Below are 19,314 nucleotides of genomic sequence, written 5' to 3'. Positions count from 1 at the left end.
ACATGGACCAAATGGATGCAGCTATAGATCTAATGACAAGAGAACCTATGCCTAAGCAGGTCTCTGCAACAGAGGCGAGTTCTCACTGAAATGAATGAGTTTAGTGACATGGGGCTACCAGGAAGATCATGGCCTGGGAAGCATAGGTGCCACAAGCCGATGCTTTCCTCGGTGGCTCTCTCCGGCACTCGGCCTCCTCTTCATTCTGCAAAATATCACTGCTGTCACTGTTGTTGTTGGTCTCATAGTCAGAGGTCACTTGGGAAGTGTCATCTACAATGGAAAGAGAACAGCCTGCTATCAGAGACATCGCCATGGCAGGAACACAAGGAAGTGAGCCTCCCTGAGACACACCAGCATGTGGTGAAGTATTTATTTAGGGAGACTGCATTCATGGATCCATGCATCAAAGGCAGAATAATAGGGAAGGAAATATAGTTTCAAGCTGATTTTAGTTTTGACTATGTATATGCAGTATGTCTGTGTACACGTGATTTATATGCCTGTGTAGGGCAGACGAAGGCATTAGATCCCTTGGAACTGGAGCTACAGGCAGCTGGCTGTAAGCTACCCAACATGGGTGCTGGGAAGAGAACTCAGGTTTTCTGGGAGAGCAATACATATTCCTACCTTCGGTGTAACCTCTCGGTCCCCCAAATACATTTCTAATCCTAATAAATAGATGGGAATTAAGATGTGTGATTTATGTGACATTTGGTAACTTTATAATAATAACTTTTAGATAAATTGTTTGTATTAATTCTGTAAGTTTATTTTCTTCCTCCCTTATTTCTTCCCTTCCTCCTCCTTTCCCTCCCTCCACCTTTCTCTCTCTCCCTTTCTTTCTTTCTTTCTTTCTTTCTTTCTTTCTCTCCTCTTTCTTTCTTTCTCTCTCTCTCTTTCTTTCTTTCTTCTTTACATTATGTCATCAAGAAATCTACAGCTCCATACCCTCACTAGATTTAAATTTCTGTTTCCTCTGTTCTTCCACTGTATTAAGTCAGGAATAAGTTGACTACACACTAATTAAAAGGCCTGTGTGATGGGAATAATTATGTTGACACACCCAGGGATGAGTGGTCTGCAGAACTTCATAACTAATAAATGCAATGACTAATGGTTGTGAGTGGACAGATCTTATGTGTATGGCCCAGGTCCTTGGGAATCTAGGCTTCCTCTTTTCATTTTCTCCCCCACTATCTCACCTTCCAGTCAGCAATTATTAGCTGAAAATCCAACCAGAAAACACAACTGTGTAAAGAACGTACTTCCAAGCCGTCATCAGGAAGCATGAAACATTTGTAACATTATCTGAGGATCCTAATTTTCTTACATCTTTCTGATGAAATTGCTTGATGCATAAACTTAGAAACAAAGGGTAGAATAAAAACATATCTGATCATGTGCAACTCGTGATCTGCGGAGAAAGGGGAGTAGATCCAGAGAGGACCCCATGCTCTGCAAGAGTCCATGAAGGTGGCCTGTGCATTAGAGGACGATGGCACTGTGAGAGCCCAGAAAGTGACCTGACCAGATGTTCTCATTCTGTCAGCCCTGGGAGCCTTGGAGAAGCATCCTAAATCCTCAAAAAGCTACACAATAACCAGGCCAATAGTTTTCCTTTGACTTCTCCTCGCCCTTTGCATATTGCAACAGAAGATTCTCATGGAAAAATATGTCAACAAATTTTGAGTGTATCTACCAAACGCTGACAGGGATGCACAATTATCCCTCATGGTGCCATGACCTTAAAGTCTACATTTCACTGATGCTTTGTTTTCTACATTGTATACTCTAAGTACAGTAAAAACAAACCCATAGAGCCGTGCCAATAAAAATAATCATTACAGCAACACCCACAAGCAGTAGCTACTCACAGTGCCCCCATAATCCAAAGGGAAATAAATGATTCACATTTAAATTTTTTTTAAAGATTCGCTTTTGTGTGTATGTGTGTCTGTGTGCTCAGTGTGTGTGGTGTCTAAAGAGGCCACAGGAAAGCATCAGATTCCTGGAGCTGGAGTGACACACGGTTGTTGAGATACCAAATGTGGATGCTGGGAATCAAACCCAGGTCCTCTGGAAGAGCAGCCTATGCTCAAAACTTCCAAATCATTTCTTCATCCCCCCATACATGGTTTGTTTAATCTTTACATTGATCTTATGTAGCAGGGCACCATTGTTACTCTGCCATTTGCAAGTGAAGGAATTAAGGTTCAGAAATTTAGAGGACATGTAATTGGGGAACAGCAGGAAGAGTGATCCAGGTTATGCTAGCCATGCCCTTGAGCAGAATGCCTCAAGGGAAAAACCATGTTATCGTGAACAGTGGTACAATCAGGGTCATTCCTTAGCATATGGGTTGGTGATCTCATAAGCATATGCCGGGACAGGTAACCCTCTAATAGAAAAGGCATCAACATGAGCCACCATTGATGTATAGCACATCATGTAACATACAGTGCTATACATTATACAGGGAGGGCTTTGAGTTTAAAATAATATACATTTGTGTGAAAAGTACTAGAAATGTCTAGGAGAGTCCATGTCCAAACTTTGCTGTGAGTTAGATTTAGATAGTGCATTGAGGATGACTTTTGTTTCCTTGCTGGTCATTTTAAGTTCACATTTAATTTAAGTGAGTCGGAGAGATGGCTTAGTGCTTAAGAGCATTTTGTGTTGTAGAGGAAGTTCAGTTTCCAGTACCCACATCAGGAGGCTCACAATCACCCATAACTCAACTCCAGCTACAGGGATCTGATGTCCAATTATGGTCTACATGGGCATTACACTCATGTGCATGCACCCCCCAGACAGACACATACATATACACAAGATTTTAAAAATTCAGAAAGTTAAAATTTACAAATTTGAAAAAAGCTAGGAATTCAAGTTGCCTTTTTGGTCAAGAGGAAATTAGAAAATAAAATAACTTGAATTTTGAGCAACAGAATCCAAAAAGTTTATTACCTGTTCTGTTTGGTTTTTGAATGGCTGGGCCACTTCTCTCTGAGGGTCCATCAGGAGGATTCCCTTTTGAATAAGGTCTGCCACAGCTGAGAAGTGTTGGGAGAGCATAAGTACCTCTGTACATTTAAAACACTTTTAAGTACACAGTATCTTCATAAACATCAGCCATCCCCTGCCTTAGTCTTTCATTGCTGTAAGATTTACATTGGCTCATAGTTTAGCGGTATCAGTTCATAGTCGAGTTCTCCACCACTTTGAACCAGAACTGAGACAACATATCAGGGCAGTGACAAAGTGTGTCCTCCATCATGGCTCACAGAAAGCAAGAGAGAGCTATGGAGAGATCAGGGTCAAGGAACATTAGTCATAGTACAACCCTACGGACCTACTTCCTCCAATGAGGCTCCCCATGCTTCCAACATCTCCCAACAATGTGTCCAGTTATAAGGACATCAGTAGACCATCAACTGACTAAGTTAAGGCCATTTATGTCTAGCTATTTTCCTGGAGTCTCCATGTTTTATATGAAACCCATAACAACATATATAATAAAATATCACAGTCTTCTACTGGTGAGTCTAGTGAGGCGGTTCACCTTGCAATACATGCAGATGCTGATGGGTGGTCCTCTTTGGTGAGTGGCTTATCAGCAAAGGGGCTCTAAACTTCATCTGACTCTCCTCTTCCTCCTCCTCCTCAGCCCACATAATTACACTAAAATGCTGATGAAGTTGTTATATTATTTGTAAAGATCCTGGGATAACCACCATTTGTCTGTGAAGTAGTTCTGAAGGGTCTGGCACATGTCTGGCTATGACTGTCTTTCCCAATGGGATACCTTTAGAGCCTCATTGTTCCACTCATTGTTTGTAGTTAGGATCCTCAATTATTTTTATTAAAACACAGAAAATTTAAAACAGAATGATAGTATATTCATTTTATTTTTCCCAAAAACAAATGTATTTCTTTGCTGCAAATTTTTCCAGCCATCCTTTAAGGCCTAAAGGAACAAAGGATAGAGACATTGTGGGGGAAAAGTAAATGACTATACTCACTATTGCTTGAAAAGAAAACCAAACAAACCAAAAAATGAGTCAACATGATCTGTGGACAACCAAGACAGTGGAAGTTCCAGGGAAGTGAGTGGTGGCCCATCAGAGAGCTGGGCATAAGGAGAGAACCCTGTTTTTTCAACAACTTGACTACTTTACTAGTCAAAAGGTAATCCCACAAACCCTACTGAGATCCAAACTGCCCCCTCCTTTATTATTTTGTTTAACTACTGCACGATTAGATTTTAATCTTCTATTTTGTGGTTGGGCTCTTTTCTTCTGCATAATATAAAAGGTCTCAGGAGAACTTTTTGGTCTCATGGTTACTTTTAACTACAAGATGACACCGCATAAATTAGTTTGATATCAAATGTTTAATATCTAAATGTCTCATCAGCTTCTCAACTGTACACACAGTGTACCATCATACTAAGTAAGTATAGTTTTCAACCCTGAAATATATACAGAAAAAAATTATACAGGATTTATTTCTAATGAAGAAAATCCATAATTTTGCTATAGGAATCAAAAGAGAAGAATAAAAGAAATAAAAAGAAAGTTCATGCTAACTTATGACTTCTAATATTGTGTGAAAACTTATTGATGTGAAGGGTTTTCAGTGCCTGACAATACCTAAAAGAACTATTTAAGTTACTAGTTCAAATAGAGCAGCTCCTGCACCTCCCTCCCCCACCAAAAAAAAAAAAAACCAACCAGCTTGTTGCAAAGGCATTACAACAGCCAAGAGACTAGGGTTCAATGCCAAGCCCTTCGAGTTCAGCAGGGGAAACCACAATAGTTAGTCGTGTGTTTCTGGAGCATTTTGTGACTACATGGGTGGCTGCCTTGAAGGGAATTATAAACCTGGTTTGAATTATAGATTTATAAAGCCCAAACAAATAAAATGCACACTACTGGATTTCTAACCATCACTGAAAAAGGAGACAGAGAAATCCTCTTTTTGTTTTGTTTTTTTTTTCTTTCTTCATTCTCTTTAGGAAAGCTCTGTGACATTCTTCCCTCTAAAAACAACCACGATAATATGATAAGAGAATCTGGCTGGAGGAAAGCTGGGCAAGCTACAGATCTTTCCTGAACACCCTTAGCTTTTCTTTCAGATGATTATTTCTCACAAGTCTTGAGGGAGGGAGAGCCCCTTGAAAAAGCCAGAAGCAGATGTTCTTAACCCAAATCACTCTGCTGGGCTTTATCCTGGCTCAGGGTGCAGAACAAAGAACAATGCTTTCCTCAGCAAGCCTGTCCAATGTCAGATGCACGAACAATTACAGGGTGTCAACCTAAGGGAATTGGCCCTGGGGCCCAGTGAACTGAGAGACATGAAACAGACCAAGAACTCCTCCGAGTTTTTGGCACAGTGAGCGTGATGTAGCGTGTCTCAGGCTCTGACGCCACAACACACTCTGAAGATGGCTGTGCTGGATGGGAAGCCCATAGAACTCGATTCTACTTAGAAGGCTGTCTTGGGAAGAGTTTGGTTACTAGAATAACATTCTAATCTGGTCTTCGCCCAATAGCCAAGGTTGGCTATTATTTTTTCCACTTAAAAATAGTTGTATAGAGAAAGGAAGTAAAAGTAAAGATGATAAAATAAACAATGTTTATTTATCTTAAGGCAGTAAAGTTTGGATGAGGAGAGATCCCCAGATGTGATGTGTTCAAGTCCTGCTCAACAGTCTGTGGTGTTGTCTAGAGGTAGGGAATCTTAAAAGTTGGGTCTTATGGGGAAGAATGTAGGCCGTGGGGGTAGGGTTCAAATGGATATTGGGACCTGCAGACTCTCTTCTCTTTGTCTTCACTTTCCCCAACAACAAAACATACTTAGTTAGATAGTTCCTGCCCTGGGATTCTGCTTTGTCACGGGTCCAAAAACAACAAGGTCAAGGAGCCACTGAGTGAATCCTCTAAAGCTGTAAGTAGACGTGGGCCATTCCTTCCTGGACTCAGGTATGTTGCCATAGTGATGACTGACATAGGGAGTTTACAGACCAGTTACAAGCAAATGAAATGTGTGAAGCTTAGTATCAGTTGCTAGTTATTAAACAGAGTGCCCCGATAAAATGAGACACAAGAATGCATCATGCTGCTAACACATTCCAAAGTCATCTTCATTAACTGCACACAATAACATTTTGTTTAGGGCATTCTCAGGATTGTGCTGAAAACACTTGCCTCTTTTCTACTCAAAAACAATACTAGGGAAGGGAGAGATGGCTCAGCGGTCAAGAGCATTGATTGTTCTTCAGAGGGCCTGGGCTTGATTTCCAGCACCCACTTGGTAGCTCACAACCACTGTACTCCAGGCCCAGCCAATTTCTCACTGTCCTCTAGCCTCCTAGAGCACTTCATACACCTATATTCAGATAAAAACCCATATCCATAAACATAAGTAAATCTTTAAAAAACATTCAGTCCTTTAAGATAAAGCATCCAAAATGAAGATATTACTTGAGAACAACAAAAATGTTCATCAGTAATTGGTGGTGTGTTCTTTTTATGGTCAATGTTGATAAAAAAACAACATAATAATCACTTCAGCACATTAAGATCCTCTTTAATCAACCTCTGATGATACTGGGCAATTCTGTTTCTTCCTTCATCCCTCCCTCCTCCTCTCCCTGCCTCCCTCCCCCCTCCCTCTTTTCTTCCTTTTTGAGAAAGGGTTCCCTACGCTATATCCCAGGCTGGCTTCAGACTCATTGTGTAGTTCAAGCTGCCTTTGAACCCCCAGCCATCCTCCTGAGGGCTAAGGTTTCAAGTACTGCCCCCCCATGACAAGCTTATAATTCTGTTTTATTATGATACAAGAAGAAATCATTTGCTTAATTTCATTCAGGGAAGCAATTGAGTCAAGCCATAATGCACGATGTGTTAGTCATTCATTTTGGAAGAGTTAAAATGAAATACATAAGTTTCAGGTAAAATGCCTTAAAAATCCACATAAAATAGTCATAGGATAACAAAAGCACCCCAGCAAAATAATCAATTACATCACATTACTTGCTGAAGATATTTTATTTAAATTATTTAAACTTTAATTTTTTATTATGTGTCTGTGTGTGGTATGTTCACCTGAATGCAGGTGACCCAGGAAGGCAAAAGAAGGCATCAGATCCCCCAAGAAGAAGGGCTACAGGTGGTTGTAAGCCACCTGATGAGGATGCTAGGAACCTAACTAAGGACATCTGTAAGAGTTGCAAGCACTCTTAACCTCCAAACTGTGTCTCCAGCCCACAAAGCACATATTTTATCCATCACCTACTAGTATATAACACAGCTAATTATTTTGAGCTCTCTCCAAAAATCTGTCCAGACCAGACTTAATGGAAAATGAAGTTTCTATTCACAGAGAGCCATGGGAAAATTTAAGTTCCTATTATAGCCTTAAACATACCACCGCACTATCCTATACTTTTCCTATTACAGCATAAAGTTCTTACCTGCTACATATGACAGGTGGAGGCAGGATCTGAGGGGACAGGTCAGGGGCACTTTGGGTGTAAGTCAAGGCCCTGTGGTATCCGGGGCCTCTCTTGGCAGTTATTTCAGGGGATTCTGGAAACTGGGCTGAAGTAATGTTGCCAACAGGACTACTGGCAGGCGAGCCTTGTGGAGGTGAGGAGGAGGGCGAGGGTACAGGTGAAATATTAGCAAGGCCGCCTGAAAGAGAAAGAGAGTAATGATGTCATTCAACAATGCAAACATGATTCCTTCCTGTCACCTTTACCCTACATACATACAATCAGCAGCCACCAATTTCATGGTTGGCCCCCAGATCTGACCTCATCTTCATGCCACCACCTAGAGACAGGGCATGTACCTGGGGTGTCTCTATGGCATGAGAATATGACCAGTAAATCATCCAAAAATATTGGCAGTAGGGCTGGCACATACCCACTAAAGCCATGGTGGCCTGAAGTAACCTCAGGGAAGAAAGGTATTATTTTCTTCTCCCATTTTTGTTTCTCTCTTGTCATCCTGATTTGGAATAGCAAGTACAATTTCCTCATGGGTCTGGAAAATTTCAGCTGGAAAAAAACTCACTGCCCTTTAAAAGAAATACTTGCATTTTGTTTTGTTTTGTTTTTTCGAGACAGGGTTTCTCTGTATTGTTTTGGAGGCTGTCCTGGACAGCCTGTAGACCACGTTGGCCTCAAACTCACAGAGATCCACCTACCTCTGCCTCCCGAGTGCTGGGATTAAAGGCGTGTGCCACCAATGCCCGGCTGAAATACTTGTATTTTAAAAATATTTATTTCCATGAGTATTGGCCTGCATGAGTTTATGTGCACTGCATGTGTACAGAAGAAGTCTATGGAGAAGACGGCACCTGATCCCCCGGAATTGGAGTTTCCTAGATGATTGCTAGTCACCATGTGGGTACTAGGAATCAAACCCAGATCCTATGAAAGAAGAGCAAGTGCTCTTAATCACCTAGACTGGTCATCATCCAAAACTAGAGATTCTCCTGTCCCTTCCTCCCCAGTGTTGGAATGGGAGTCTCAGCCTGGCTTGGCTGTTTACACAGATGATGAGGATTGAACCCAGTCTTGAGTCAAGCACTAGACGCACAGAGCTGTCACCTCGGTCCTATCCCACCTCTTTTTATAAGTCTTTTCCTTCCTTCCTTCCTCCCTCCCTCCCTCATTCACTCCCTTCTCTCCCCTCTCTTTCTTTCTTTCTTTCTTTCTTTCTTTCTTTCTTTCTTTCTTTCTTTCTTTCTTTCTTTCTTTCTTTCTTTCTTTCCAGGCCATTAGTTCAAAGCCCAATGGAAAACTTCTCCATTTCTATGTGGACACAAATATTTATGAGAAGACTGATTTGTTTGAGTAGCTGGGAGCTGATAGCTGTAGAGACATGGGGTTTCATACTTAAATACACATTTTAAAATTCTTATGGCCATTAGGGCTCTTGGAACTCTGTAGTTAACTAAATTTAAACTAATAAGCAGACTTTAAGGCTCCTGGGATGAACTCTTGAATAAATGTGTAGCAGAGAAGCACTTTGCTTTTAAAGTTCTTTGCTCTCTCTATTTTGAACTCTTTAACAAGCACCGGGTCTCTGCGCCAACAGTGAAAAGCAGAGTGTAGGGGGCAGGGTGGGCGAGAAGCTGAGAAGATAAATGTGTAAAGGTTGCTGCAAATTTAGAAAAGGAACAAGGAGGACGTTATAGCCAGAGGACACACATTTCTATGCACCAGTCTTCAGATGGGTGGATAAGCCATTGGTGTAGACACCGGCAGAGCCTCCCTGAATGTTTGAGTGGGAAGGATTTCAGATTTCTGAGTTTTGTGGATTTGGGAATATTAACACCAGCTTTAAGAGTTGAGCATCTCTAATGCAAATTTGACAATTCAAAATGTCCCAATTTAGGTTTTCAGATTAGGATGGCTCAATCTGTGATCACCAAATACCATTTCCCTTTAGAACGGAGAGATAAAGTGCTGATGATATAGAAAGGGAATTTCCAAAGGAAAAGTAGAAATAACCTTCTTTGCAAGTAGGGAGAGAGAGTGTGTGTGAAGGATAGGAAGGAAGGAAGGAAGGAAGGAAGGGAGGCAGGGAGGAAGGAAGCAAGGAAGAAAGGAAGGAAGGAAGGAAATTCTATGACTTTTTAAGGGTCTTCAATCTCAAGAGGGAAGACATCTAATTTTGTGTTACATACACACACACACACACACACACACACACAAAACTGGATGAGTTAAACATGCATACCTTTTATATATTTATCTTCATTTTAAAAGTAATTGGAGAGAGTCCAGGAACAAGACACAGATCATGAAATAAAAATCCCACAATGATTTATATTATCCTAATATGAAACATTTAAAAACAGTGATAGGCAAAAATAAGTAATAAAATATATAATACAACTTTTGAAGAGTCTAAAATTCAGACTCATTTGAGTAACCTAGCCTTTGTCTCCTAGGTCTCTTGTTCCTTAGAGCCTGAGAAAACTTCAATCTACAGAGGCAACTAGAGGGAGAAGAGGAAGAAGACTGCCCAGGAATTCTTTAAGTAAATTCCTTTGCTTTGCAGTATAAAAGTTTTCCAGTTTAACTTTAATTGAGCAAAAACAAACTGGGCTGAAGAAATAGCTCAGCAGCTAAAAACACTTGCTGTTCCTGTAGGGGACCTAAGTTAAATTCCTAGCACCCACATCAGGAGGCTGTAACTTCAGCCCCAGGGGATCTGACATTCTTTTCTGGCCTCCTCAGATACCTGCATACAGATGTACTATGAACACACATGTACACAAATAGAAACAAAATAAATTTCTAAAAAAAGAAAGAAACCAGCTATTCTGATAAGCATGTGTCTCTGTACCAATGTTTTAGTAAGAATAATACAAAAGAAAAAATCAGCATCCCATAAAATTTTCTTTTGCATCTATCTTATAGATTTATGGCATCTGGATTCACCACATTAGAAGGCCCACATTTACAAGACCCTAGCAGAGGATTACTGCACAGGCAGCAGTTATGAATTAGAGGAATTTGGAGGCTGCATGGCAGTAGCTCCCCATTTTTAGCAACTCATACTAGAAGGGGAAGTTTTGAAATTCAAGTCAGGGGCTCTAGAGATGCTGAGGGGTTAAGAGCACTGCTGCTCTTCCATAGGACCCAGGTTGGTTCACAGCACCCACGTGAGAGCTCGAAATCATCTGTAAGTCTAGTTCAAGGGCATCAAAATGGCCTTTACCTGCCTTTGCTGGCACTGCATACATGTGGTCTACATATATACATATATACATACATACATACATGCATACATGCAAACACTCATGTAAATTAAAAAATGCAAATCATATTTAAATCTCCCATTGCTATGCTTTCATCAGAGGACTCCTGTGTGATCTGACCCATGTAGTTTCTTTTACTCATTGGTCAAGATGGCTTGTTTTCCAGCTCTTTCAAAGGAATGCTGAGGAGAGAGCTGGGAAGGCATGGCTCACTAGGTTTGTGCAAAGAACATATCAATCCCTCATACTCTGGACACAGACAAATCATCTTCAGCGTGCTGACCCATCTGCACTTTGAGGCTCAGGGCTCTTAAATTGCTCTTCACACCACCTGGGACCCCATATCCTTACCCCTTTTCCACACCAAAGACTTTCCCCAATCTCTTCCCACATGGTACATTGAAAAGCAGGTAGCAAAAGAATCAGTTGCATCAAACATATTTGGGAACTTGCTTATCTAGGGCAACTAAAGTCCATGACATCAAAGCAAGAATAATAGAGTTTCAAAACTGAGGTAGAAGCTTATAGAACACATGTGATACTGTGGTAGAAAGAGACTACTGTGGGCAGAAATTACTAGCAGAGAGGAGGTGGTAGAAAATGAGAGAGAGAAAAGCTAAGCCAGGCAGTGGTGGCGCACGCCTTTAATCCCAGCACTCAGGAGGCAGAGGCAGGCAGATCTCTGAGTTCAAAGCCAGCCTGGTAGAGAGAGAGAGAGAGAGAGAGAGAGAGAGAGAGAGAGAGAGAGAGGGAGGGAGGGAGGGAGGGAAGGAGGGAGGAAAGGAGGGAGGGAGGGACAGAGACAGAGACAGAGAGAGACAGAGAGAGACAGAGAGAGAGAGACAGAGAGAGACAGAGAGAGAGACAGAGACAGAGATAGAGAGTCAGACAGACACACAGAGAGAGAGAGCTCCTGAACAGCTAGGGCCACTCATTAAAACTCTGCCTCAAAGCAAAGCAAAAACAAAAAGTCAAAACAAAACATTGAGATAGAAAAGGAAATGTATGAAAATGCTATGAAGAAAACTGCTGCTTTGTGCTGATTTTTAAAATTGCATTAGGAGAAGGAAAAGCAAATCAAATAATCAAATGAAAACAAACAAAACCAGAAGAACCTAACTGACCAGCGAGAACTGGAATCTAGGTTCATCTGGTTCTTAATCTATCTCTATGTTTTGGCAGAGTTTTAGTGATTGATTTACATTCAGTATGAACAGGATATGGATGTTATAAAGTCCTTATTCCATGATGACAGCAATCTAAGGATACCACAATACAAAGTCCCTTTGAAATAGTCATTGACAGGAGACATCAAACCCCCACCCACAGAAATGACAGACTGCGACCCCTGGGACTGGTTTCTACCGTTGCCGCCTGGGGCATGTTGCGTGGATGGTCTTCTTGAGTTTAGTTAGACAGCAAATAAGACACAGGGTGTGAAATGCAGGGACATGAAGCTGTGCCCTCAAATACTCTGTTATTTCCAGTGTGTGCCAGAGTTACAACTTTCAGATTAAACACTTGATTCTGAATTGTGTGTTTGTGAGTCTGTCTGTGGGTGTTCACATGCATGTGGCATGTGTGTGCACAGCTGAATCTAGGGGACAACAACAGGCATTGGATCCTTTGAGGCTGGTGTTACAGGTGACAGACAGGTAGCCATGTTCTACGGGTTCTGGGAACATAACTAATCCTATGGAAGGGCAGTACACACTCTAAACTGCTGGGTCATCTCTGCAGCTCCCAGAATAAGTATATGTATATTTATAAAAATTATATATATTTATATAAAATTCATGTATTTATTATATGGAGTGTCTGCCGTGGCACACATGCCAGTCAGAGAACAACGTTTGGGAGTTTACTCTGCTCAGGTCTTCGAGTTTGGCAATTAATCTGCTGAACCATCTTGCAGTTCCAATATTGAGCTCCTTAAATCTAGCATGCTGGGTTGTTGAATGATTGTTATTAGATCACTTAACTGAGGGAGCACAGGTACCCAGCCATAGAATCCTAGTCAGAAACCATATCAATTTATTGTCCTTGGTTTTTCTTTACTATGAAACCATGAGGACAGAAGGAAGGCCCAGATGAATTCTGGGCCTTGGACCAGTTATGTCATTTTTCCGTCCCTCCGTTTCCTCCTTTGAGCTCTTTTGCCCATCAGTACCAGTGGCATTAAAAGTAACAGAAAAAAACTCTTTTTCGGGCTTGTGATGTCTGTGTATGTGTGGAGTGCTTATGTCTGTGGTATACATGCCACGCGTGAAGGTACGTGTGGTGTCTGTGTGATGCATGTGTGATGCATGTGTGTGTTTTCAGTGTGTGTGGTGAGATGTGTGTACAAGCACAGAGTGTGTTGAGTTCCTCACTCACACATGTGTGTAGAGGCCAGAGAGGGTGCCTGTGTTTGTGTCGTGGATCTCAGTTCATCGTTAATCTCCATCATCTTGCACTGTCTGGTCCTAGTAAAACTCAAGTCTGTTTCTCCGCTCACTGATGATGTTCACCTTACAAAGCTTAACAGACACCACATCTCAAAGAACTGTAACATTTGCAGGAGAATCAGACGGTCTTTAACAGTTTCTCTCAAATAATATATGAAATAAATGTTTCTTTCTGTGATGTGCATTCTTCCCCACCAGCTGCCTGGGTCCTGCCTCTGTCTCAGCCCCCAAATAACACACGAGACACTATATTAATTATGAAACTGCTGGCCATTTGCTATGGTTCCTTAATGGCTAGCTCTGACTTAATTATTAACCCATAATTACTAATATATATATATTTTTTTTTACAAGGTCTTATCTTACCGTGGATGCAGCCTCATGTGTCCTCTCTTCCCAGGATCACATGGCGGCTCTTCACCCTTGACTACACTTCCCAGAATCCTCCTCAACTCCTAGTCCCACCTATCTTGCTTCCCTATTGGCCAACAGTGTTTTATTCATCAACCAATAGGACAACACATACACAGAAGGACCCCACACCATCTTTCAATACAAATAACCTTACTCTGTGGGGAAAGTGTCCTCCCCACACTTAGCACTCGAGACTTTAAGCAGACTGAGTGATGGTTTCCAGAGGAAGGACCAAGGGGGAAGTAAACAACCAGAGGAAGATGAGCGACCAGGAGCCCTTCTCCAAGTCCTACATCTTAATGCCATGTCTGCCTTTCAAAACCCATCTCTTGAAATATTAGTGGAACGTGGGGAATTTTCAAATGGCTCCCACACAAATCCCATCATTTTAAGGATGTCTCGTCTGCTTCTACCTGTTATACACTGATTACTAGCAAACCCACACTTGCTTCTTTGAGAACAGGTAGAAAAGATGAGAAGGGAGCGAAGGAGGGAGGGACAGGAAGGGGGAGGGGGAGGGAATGCATTAAGGGAGGGGCAGGTAGAAAGGGAAGGGAAAGAAGGGTTTCAAGGTCAAGGCAGAGACCCAGATCTGAGGGCTTAGGTTCCCAGAAGACAGCAAGAGTGGGTGAGCCACAATCCTACTAGTTGCTCCCCCTCAGAGCTCTATCTACTGCCTGTTGGCAAAGAGGAGGGTGCAAGTCTGAGCAGAGGGCCCAGCTACCACAGAGGCTACCAGCAGAGCTTTCAGCAGTGGCATGAGGGTGATGACATGGATTTTGGAGTTCACAGTTGCCATGGCACCAGACTGGCATATCCAATATCACTTTGGGAAAAGAGGGTCCACATTCAGCCAAAACTGAAATTCTTAAGCTGCTGAAAATAGAAGATTCAGAAATGAAGCAAAAAGCAATTGAAAGACCCCAAGAAGAATTTCTACAATGCCATGAAACAAGCATTCACGGTTTGTACTTCTCAGAAGGAAGAGGTCAGTGTTTCAGCCCAGGCCCTCATCTAAATTCTGGAAGGGAAATTCATAGACAAATATAATAAAGTGGTGTGTGTGTGTGTGTGTGTGTGTGTGTGTGTGTGCGCGCGCGCACGTGTGTGTGCATGCATGCAGTACCTATAGAGACCAAAAGTGGTTTATAGGTGGTTGCCCATCATGAGCACTGTGAATCAGACTCCAATCCTCTGCCAGAAGTACAAGCCCTGAGTCAGCTCTCCAAGGCCTTGAACTCTTATTTCTCCTGCATTAGCCTCCAAGTGCTGGAATCATAACTATATCTCAGCAAACCCAATTTAGAGATCCCAGCATGAACCTGGGCTTGGATTAAGAGATGAAAATCTCCTAATTCCTTCCACTTTCCCAACTAAAAACCTTATTGTTCATTTTAATGCCACAGTTCATTACCGCAGCGTATGCATAGAAAATGAGACCGTGTGTGCGGGGAGTACATTGCTTACCTGGCCTGTTTTGCTTTTTAGCTTTCACATGGTTAGCTGCAGAGATAGCATAGGAAGAAGTGAAGGACCTGCTCTTGGTGAGGGTCGTTGATCCCGGCGTATTCCAAGAGTCAGGACTGAGAGCACTGCAAAGACAGCAATTAAAGACCACAGAGAGATTACTCAACTGTTCCTGAGCACGCACGGCCAGAACCCAGCCTCCACCTCTGCAACAGACACTCCAACACGAGTATTTCTTCCCAAGTTGCTGCCAGAACCATTTAAATTGCAGGTGACAGACTCAGCTAAGGCCAGCCTTGACTGCAGCTGCGTATCTGTCTCTCATTAAACACAGTCTACCAAAAGCAAGGATGCCATTGCCAATCCGTCCAATTCATAGACTTTCCTACATTTGTAGCCATGCCATTTACAGATCTTTCAAGAGCTATCTACATGATTCATTGATTGTTATGCAACTGTTCATGTAGGAGCAGAGAGTGTCACAATGCTTACTTAGGTGCTCTTTGTCAGACAACATTGTGACTATACACTGAGGAATTAACATTTGATCATGCCACTCAGGAACAATGTCTTGCTGCAGAACTTAACTTACCAAGTAGAGCATAAGAAGCAGACCTACAGCCTGTCATTTCTGTTGGCAACTCATCATTGCCTTTCAAAGACAACTATTAGCAGCAGCCTAGTGCGATGTTCTAAGACTCCTCTTTACTGGTGACTCCCTGGAAAGAATGTGATGTCCTGTCACACCCCACTGAAACACACTCATGATGGGCATGGTGTTAATGTACCGACCATATGATTAAGGGAGAGGCAACAGGCTCTCTTTACCTAGGCAATGCATTTATCAACAGAGACATGGCTCATCAAGTTGTTCCCTGTAAACAAATCAGGAGTCAATCCATCCTCAGAGGATTCAGCCCAGAGAAGGTTACAGAAGCCATGTAATTAGTAGGATTGGATCCCTGGAGGGTCTTCCACACCAAAATTTCTCTTTACATAGTGCTTCAAACCTTACATGTGGAAACGGAAACATTATCCACCCTAATTTTGGGGAGAATAGAATTCAGGAAGTTGTGTTGACAACCTTGGACTGCTCCTGGTGAAAAGTGCTTGTCTCCTGTCTTGCCAACACCTGTGTTTCCTTTCATGCACCAGTAAATTTGGTGAAGGTTGAAAACCTATAATTTGCAGATTGAATAGGATGTGTCTAATCTGTCTGGGTGGCATATTGTAAACAACCCTGGAATTGATGGGATTATGAATCATGATGCACAGAGTTTGTCGCATAAGATAAATAATTAATGAGGGTTAATGTGGAGATGATCCTGAAGAACAAGGACTCTACCTCTCCCAGCAGCCATCAATTGCCAAGAACTCCTTCATTATGGATGGGATTTCCACGAGCTCTTTCATATGAGACTTTTGTTCAGCGATTATATAATTTAAAGGTCTCCTTTTGCTCTTACCGTTCTTAGCAACTTACCACATACACAATGAAAGAGACATTTGAAGGTTGATGTGAGCTCCGGCAGTTGCCAAGAACACTTGAAGCCTAAAAAAATGCTTGTTTGTTTCAAGGCACCTTTAAAAATCCCATCTTTAGTCTTTCAGATGCCTGGAATTTTGTGAATGAGATTAAAAGAAAAACTTTGTGTATTTCATAGTTAGTTATTTCCTTGTGTTAGTAGTCTCTTTTTACCCATTCTGCTTGCCTGAGTAATGGCTAAGATTGACTATGAAAAGTTTATGTGATGTATATTGTCTGTCTCTTCATTCCATAGACTATTATACGGTAGGTACATTATTACTCATCCATGTAGACTTTTTGAAGAACTTAACATCATTTAGCATCTTAAAAAGATATCTTATTGGGGCTCATACAAAAACTGCCTACCTCTGTTCTTTGACAGCCATTAAGCATTTAAAAGGGGGCTTCAGGGATGGTTCAGTAGTTAAGAGCACTCACTGTTCTTAGAGGGGCCTGGTTTGATGCCAAGTAACAACATGGCAGATCACAACCATATGTAATTCCCGTTGCAGAGGATCTATACCCTCTTCTGACTTTCAAAGGTGCTATACACATGTGGTACATATATACATGTGCTGTACACATGTGGTACATATATACATGTGCTGTACACATGTGGTACATATATACATGTGCTGTACACATGTGGTACATATATACATGCATTCACGAAATTAAAAAAAACACTTCGAAAGAAGTGTGTCTAAAAAACAATTAAAATGTATTTATTTTGAAGCGTTTATATAATGGAATACAATGAAGTCAAGATTAATAAAGTCCTACCTGTATCTACCCCACTCTAAGTTGCTATATATTAATTTATTGTATGATACTATTAATAAAACAGCATGAATCAATGTATGTTATTTAAATGCACTGTAGTTCAGGGTCATGTCTGCCTATCTGTCAGCTTTTCAGTGACCAGTGCTGGGCAACCCCTGCTTAAAACTAATAAATAGGTAAGAACGGAGATTCAGGGCCACTCCAGGACAATAAGTAGAGAGATGCTAGACAGTTATTCAAGAAGGACGAAGACAGACAGGGCCAAGGAAAAGAAGTATCCCAAAGGAAATACCAGAGAGAATTCAAGCAGCCAGTCTGTTTACCAAAGCCATTACATGGTGAAATTTGTACAGTGTTCCCAGCTGGCCAGGACAACTCTTTGGGGGCCCTTTGGTAGAGAGCTTACTGGCTTTCAAAGCACAGGGCTCAAGTAATTTATACACAGAATGCTAAGGGTGAAGGTGGCCTAGTTGCTGGTAAAGACACAAATACACATATACAAACAAAAAAAACATACGCAAAAATGCGCATACACAGAGAAATTTTAAAAGATTTGAACGTATCCAAACGTTGATGAGATATCTACTGTTTGATCTATAATTCCTACTAATTCTGCAGGGAATTAAGGCGCAACAGGTCTGACAGGCCATGGTAAGAATTGTATGTAAATGCTAGGCTAGATGCCTTCAAGTTAGCTCTCAGTATTGATCTCAAAGCAGGTAAAGTATAGGGTACCCTCACTCTGGCCTTAGACTTTTCCACTCAGTGCCATAGGAGCAGGGGTCATCCCTACCTGCTCTTAGTGACTTAAGGTCATTCCAGTCTGGCCCTAACGCGCTCAGAATTTAAGCATGAGATTTTGGTAAGTTCTCAGCCCATTTCTCAGTAACTCTGGTTGGGCACATCCTCTTGGACCCCATGAATCCTTTTTGGCAAGTAACTTCTCTGAGGAGACATGGAGACAGTGGAGTGGACTCTAACCTGGGTGAAGGTGCTTCGTGCGGCTTTATGCTGGCACTGCGGTCTCTCCGCACTGGTGCCGGCTCCAGGGTGGGTAGACCTGTGGCAGAGGTGGTAGTTGTCCAAGTCGAGGAGACTCTTCTCAGCAAGCCTGGGGGCAAACTTCTTCTCAGGCGCTGGAAGGAAAATTCGCTTTATCAGGAACCATATTTTAGATAGTTGACTCTAATGGAAAACAATGCAAGGGATCAAGGGAAATGGAAGCTGGATTTCATCTATTCCTATCCTGGAACAGTGAAGAGAAACCCTGGAGTCCGAAATGAAAAGGGCAGCAGTAGGCCGCGCCAGGTGCTCCCTGGGGAGTCTCGGGAAGTGGCTCCAAGAAGCAAACTGGGCTGCACACGGAGTACGAGGCTCCCAGGTCTACCCAGGAAGGTTCTGTCTCAGACATCTCAGAAGTGGCAGGAAGGAACCCTTGCAGACTGCGGAAAGATTAACTCAGACCAAACCCTTCCCGCCACACCTACCTTGGGAATGGCCAGTTTATCTTTCTCCAAGCCCTCCTCCGAATCAGAGCAGGCGTAGTTCTCACTGAAGGTTACAGAGGGGTTCACTCTGGGCTTGTGGATGGCCTGGAAGGTGAGCTGGGTGCTAAGCAGGTTGCTCACGGCCCTCAAGGATGTGCACACGTTCGGAGGCAGAGACGGGTCTGCCAGGAGGTCGGTAATGAGCCCATGGGCCTCGCCCATCACGGCAATGTCCACAGTGATGCTGGTTCCTGACTGGGACATGAAAGCAGGAGGTCAGGGATGGTGGGGCGTGTGGAGGTGAAGGGAGCTGCTCTGGGCTTTGACCTGGACTTTCTGGCTGAAGAACAAGCAGCTGTCAGGCACTGTAGTGCACACTAATAAACTTGATACACAGGCGGCC

General features: G+C 42.3%; 1 protein-coding gene across 2 annotated transcripts in view; it reads right to left on the bottom strand.

The window, feature by feature from the left end:
• The window catches only part of Pde3a (phosphodiesterase 3A), a 272,622-nt gene that overhangs the window by 36,919 nt on the left and 216,389 nt on the right, over positions 1 to 19,314 (bottom strand). For both annotated transcript variants that reach the window (XM_005072911.4, XM_021228875.2), the window contains 6 exons: positions 18,912 to 19,166; positions 18,406 to 18,560; positions 15,114 to 15,238; positions 7,481 to 7,700; positions 2,971 to 3,056; positions 119 to 273 (listed from right to left, as the gene is read on the bottom strand). In XM_005072911.4, coding sequence (XP_005072968.1) covers positions 119 to 273; positions 2,971 to 3,056; positions 7,481 to 7,700; positions 15,114 to 15,238; positions 18,406 to 18,560; positions 18,912 to 19,166 — 996 coding nt within the window. The remainder of the gene's footprint in view (positions 1 to 118; positions 274 to 2,970; positions 3,057 to 7,480; positions 7,701 to 15,113; positions 15,239 to 18,405; positions 18,561 to 18,911; positions 19,167 to 19,314) is intronic.

Source organism: Mesocricetus auratus, unplaced genomic scaffold (assembly GCF_017639785.1).
Source record: "Mesocricetus auratus isolate SY011 unplaced genomic scaffold, BCM_Maur_2.0 Super-Scaffold_100001, whole genome shotgun sequence".
In the NCBI taxonomy this organism is placed as follows: Eukaryota; Metazoa; Chordata; class Mammalia; order Rodentia; family Cricetidae; genus Mesocricetus; species Mesocricetus auratus.
Note: the sequence above shows the minus strand (reverse complement) of the source record. Positions and strands in the feature narration are given on the sequence as shown.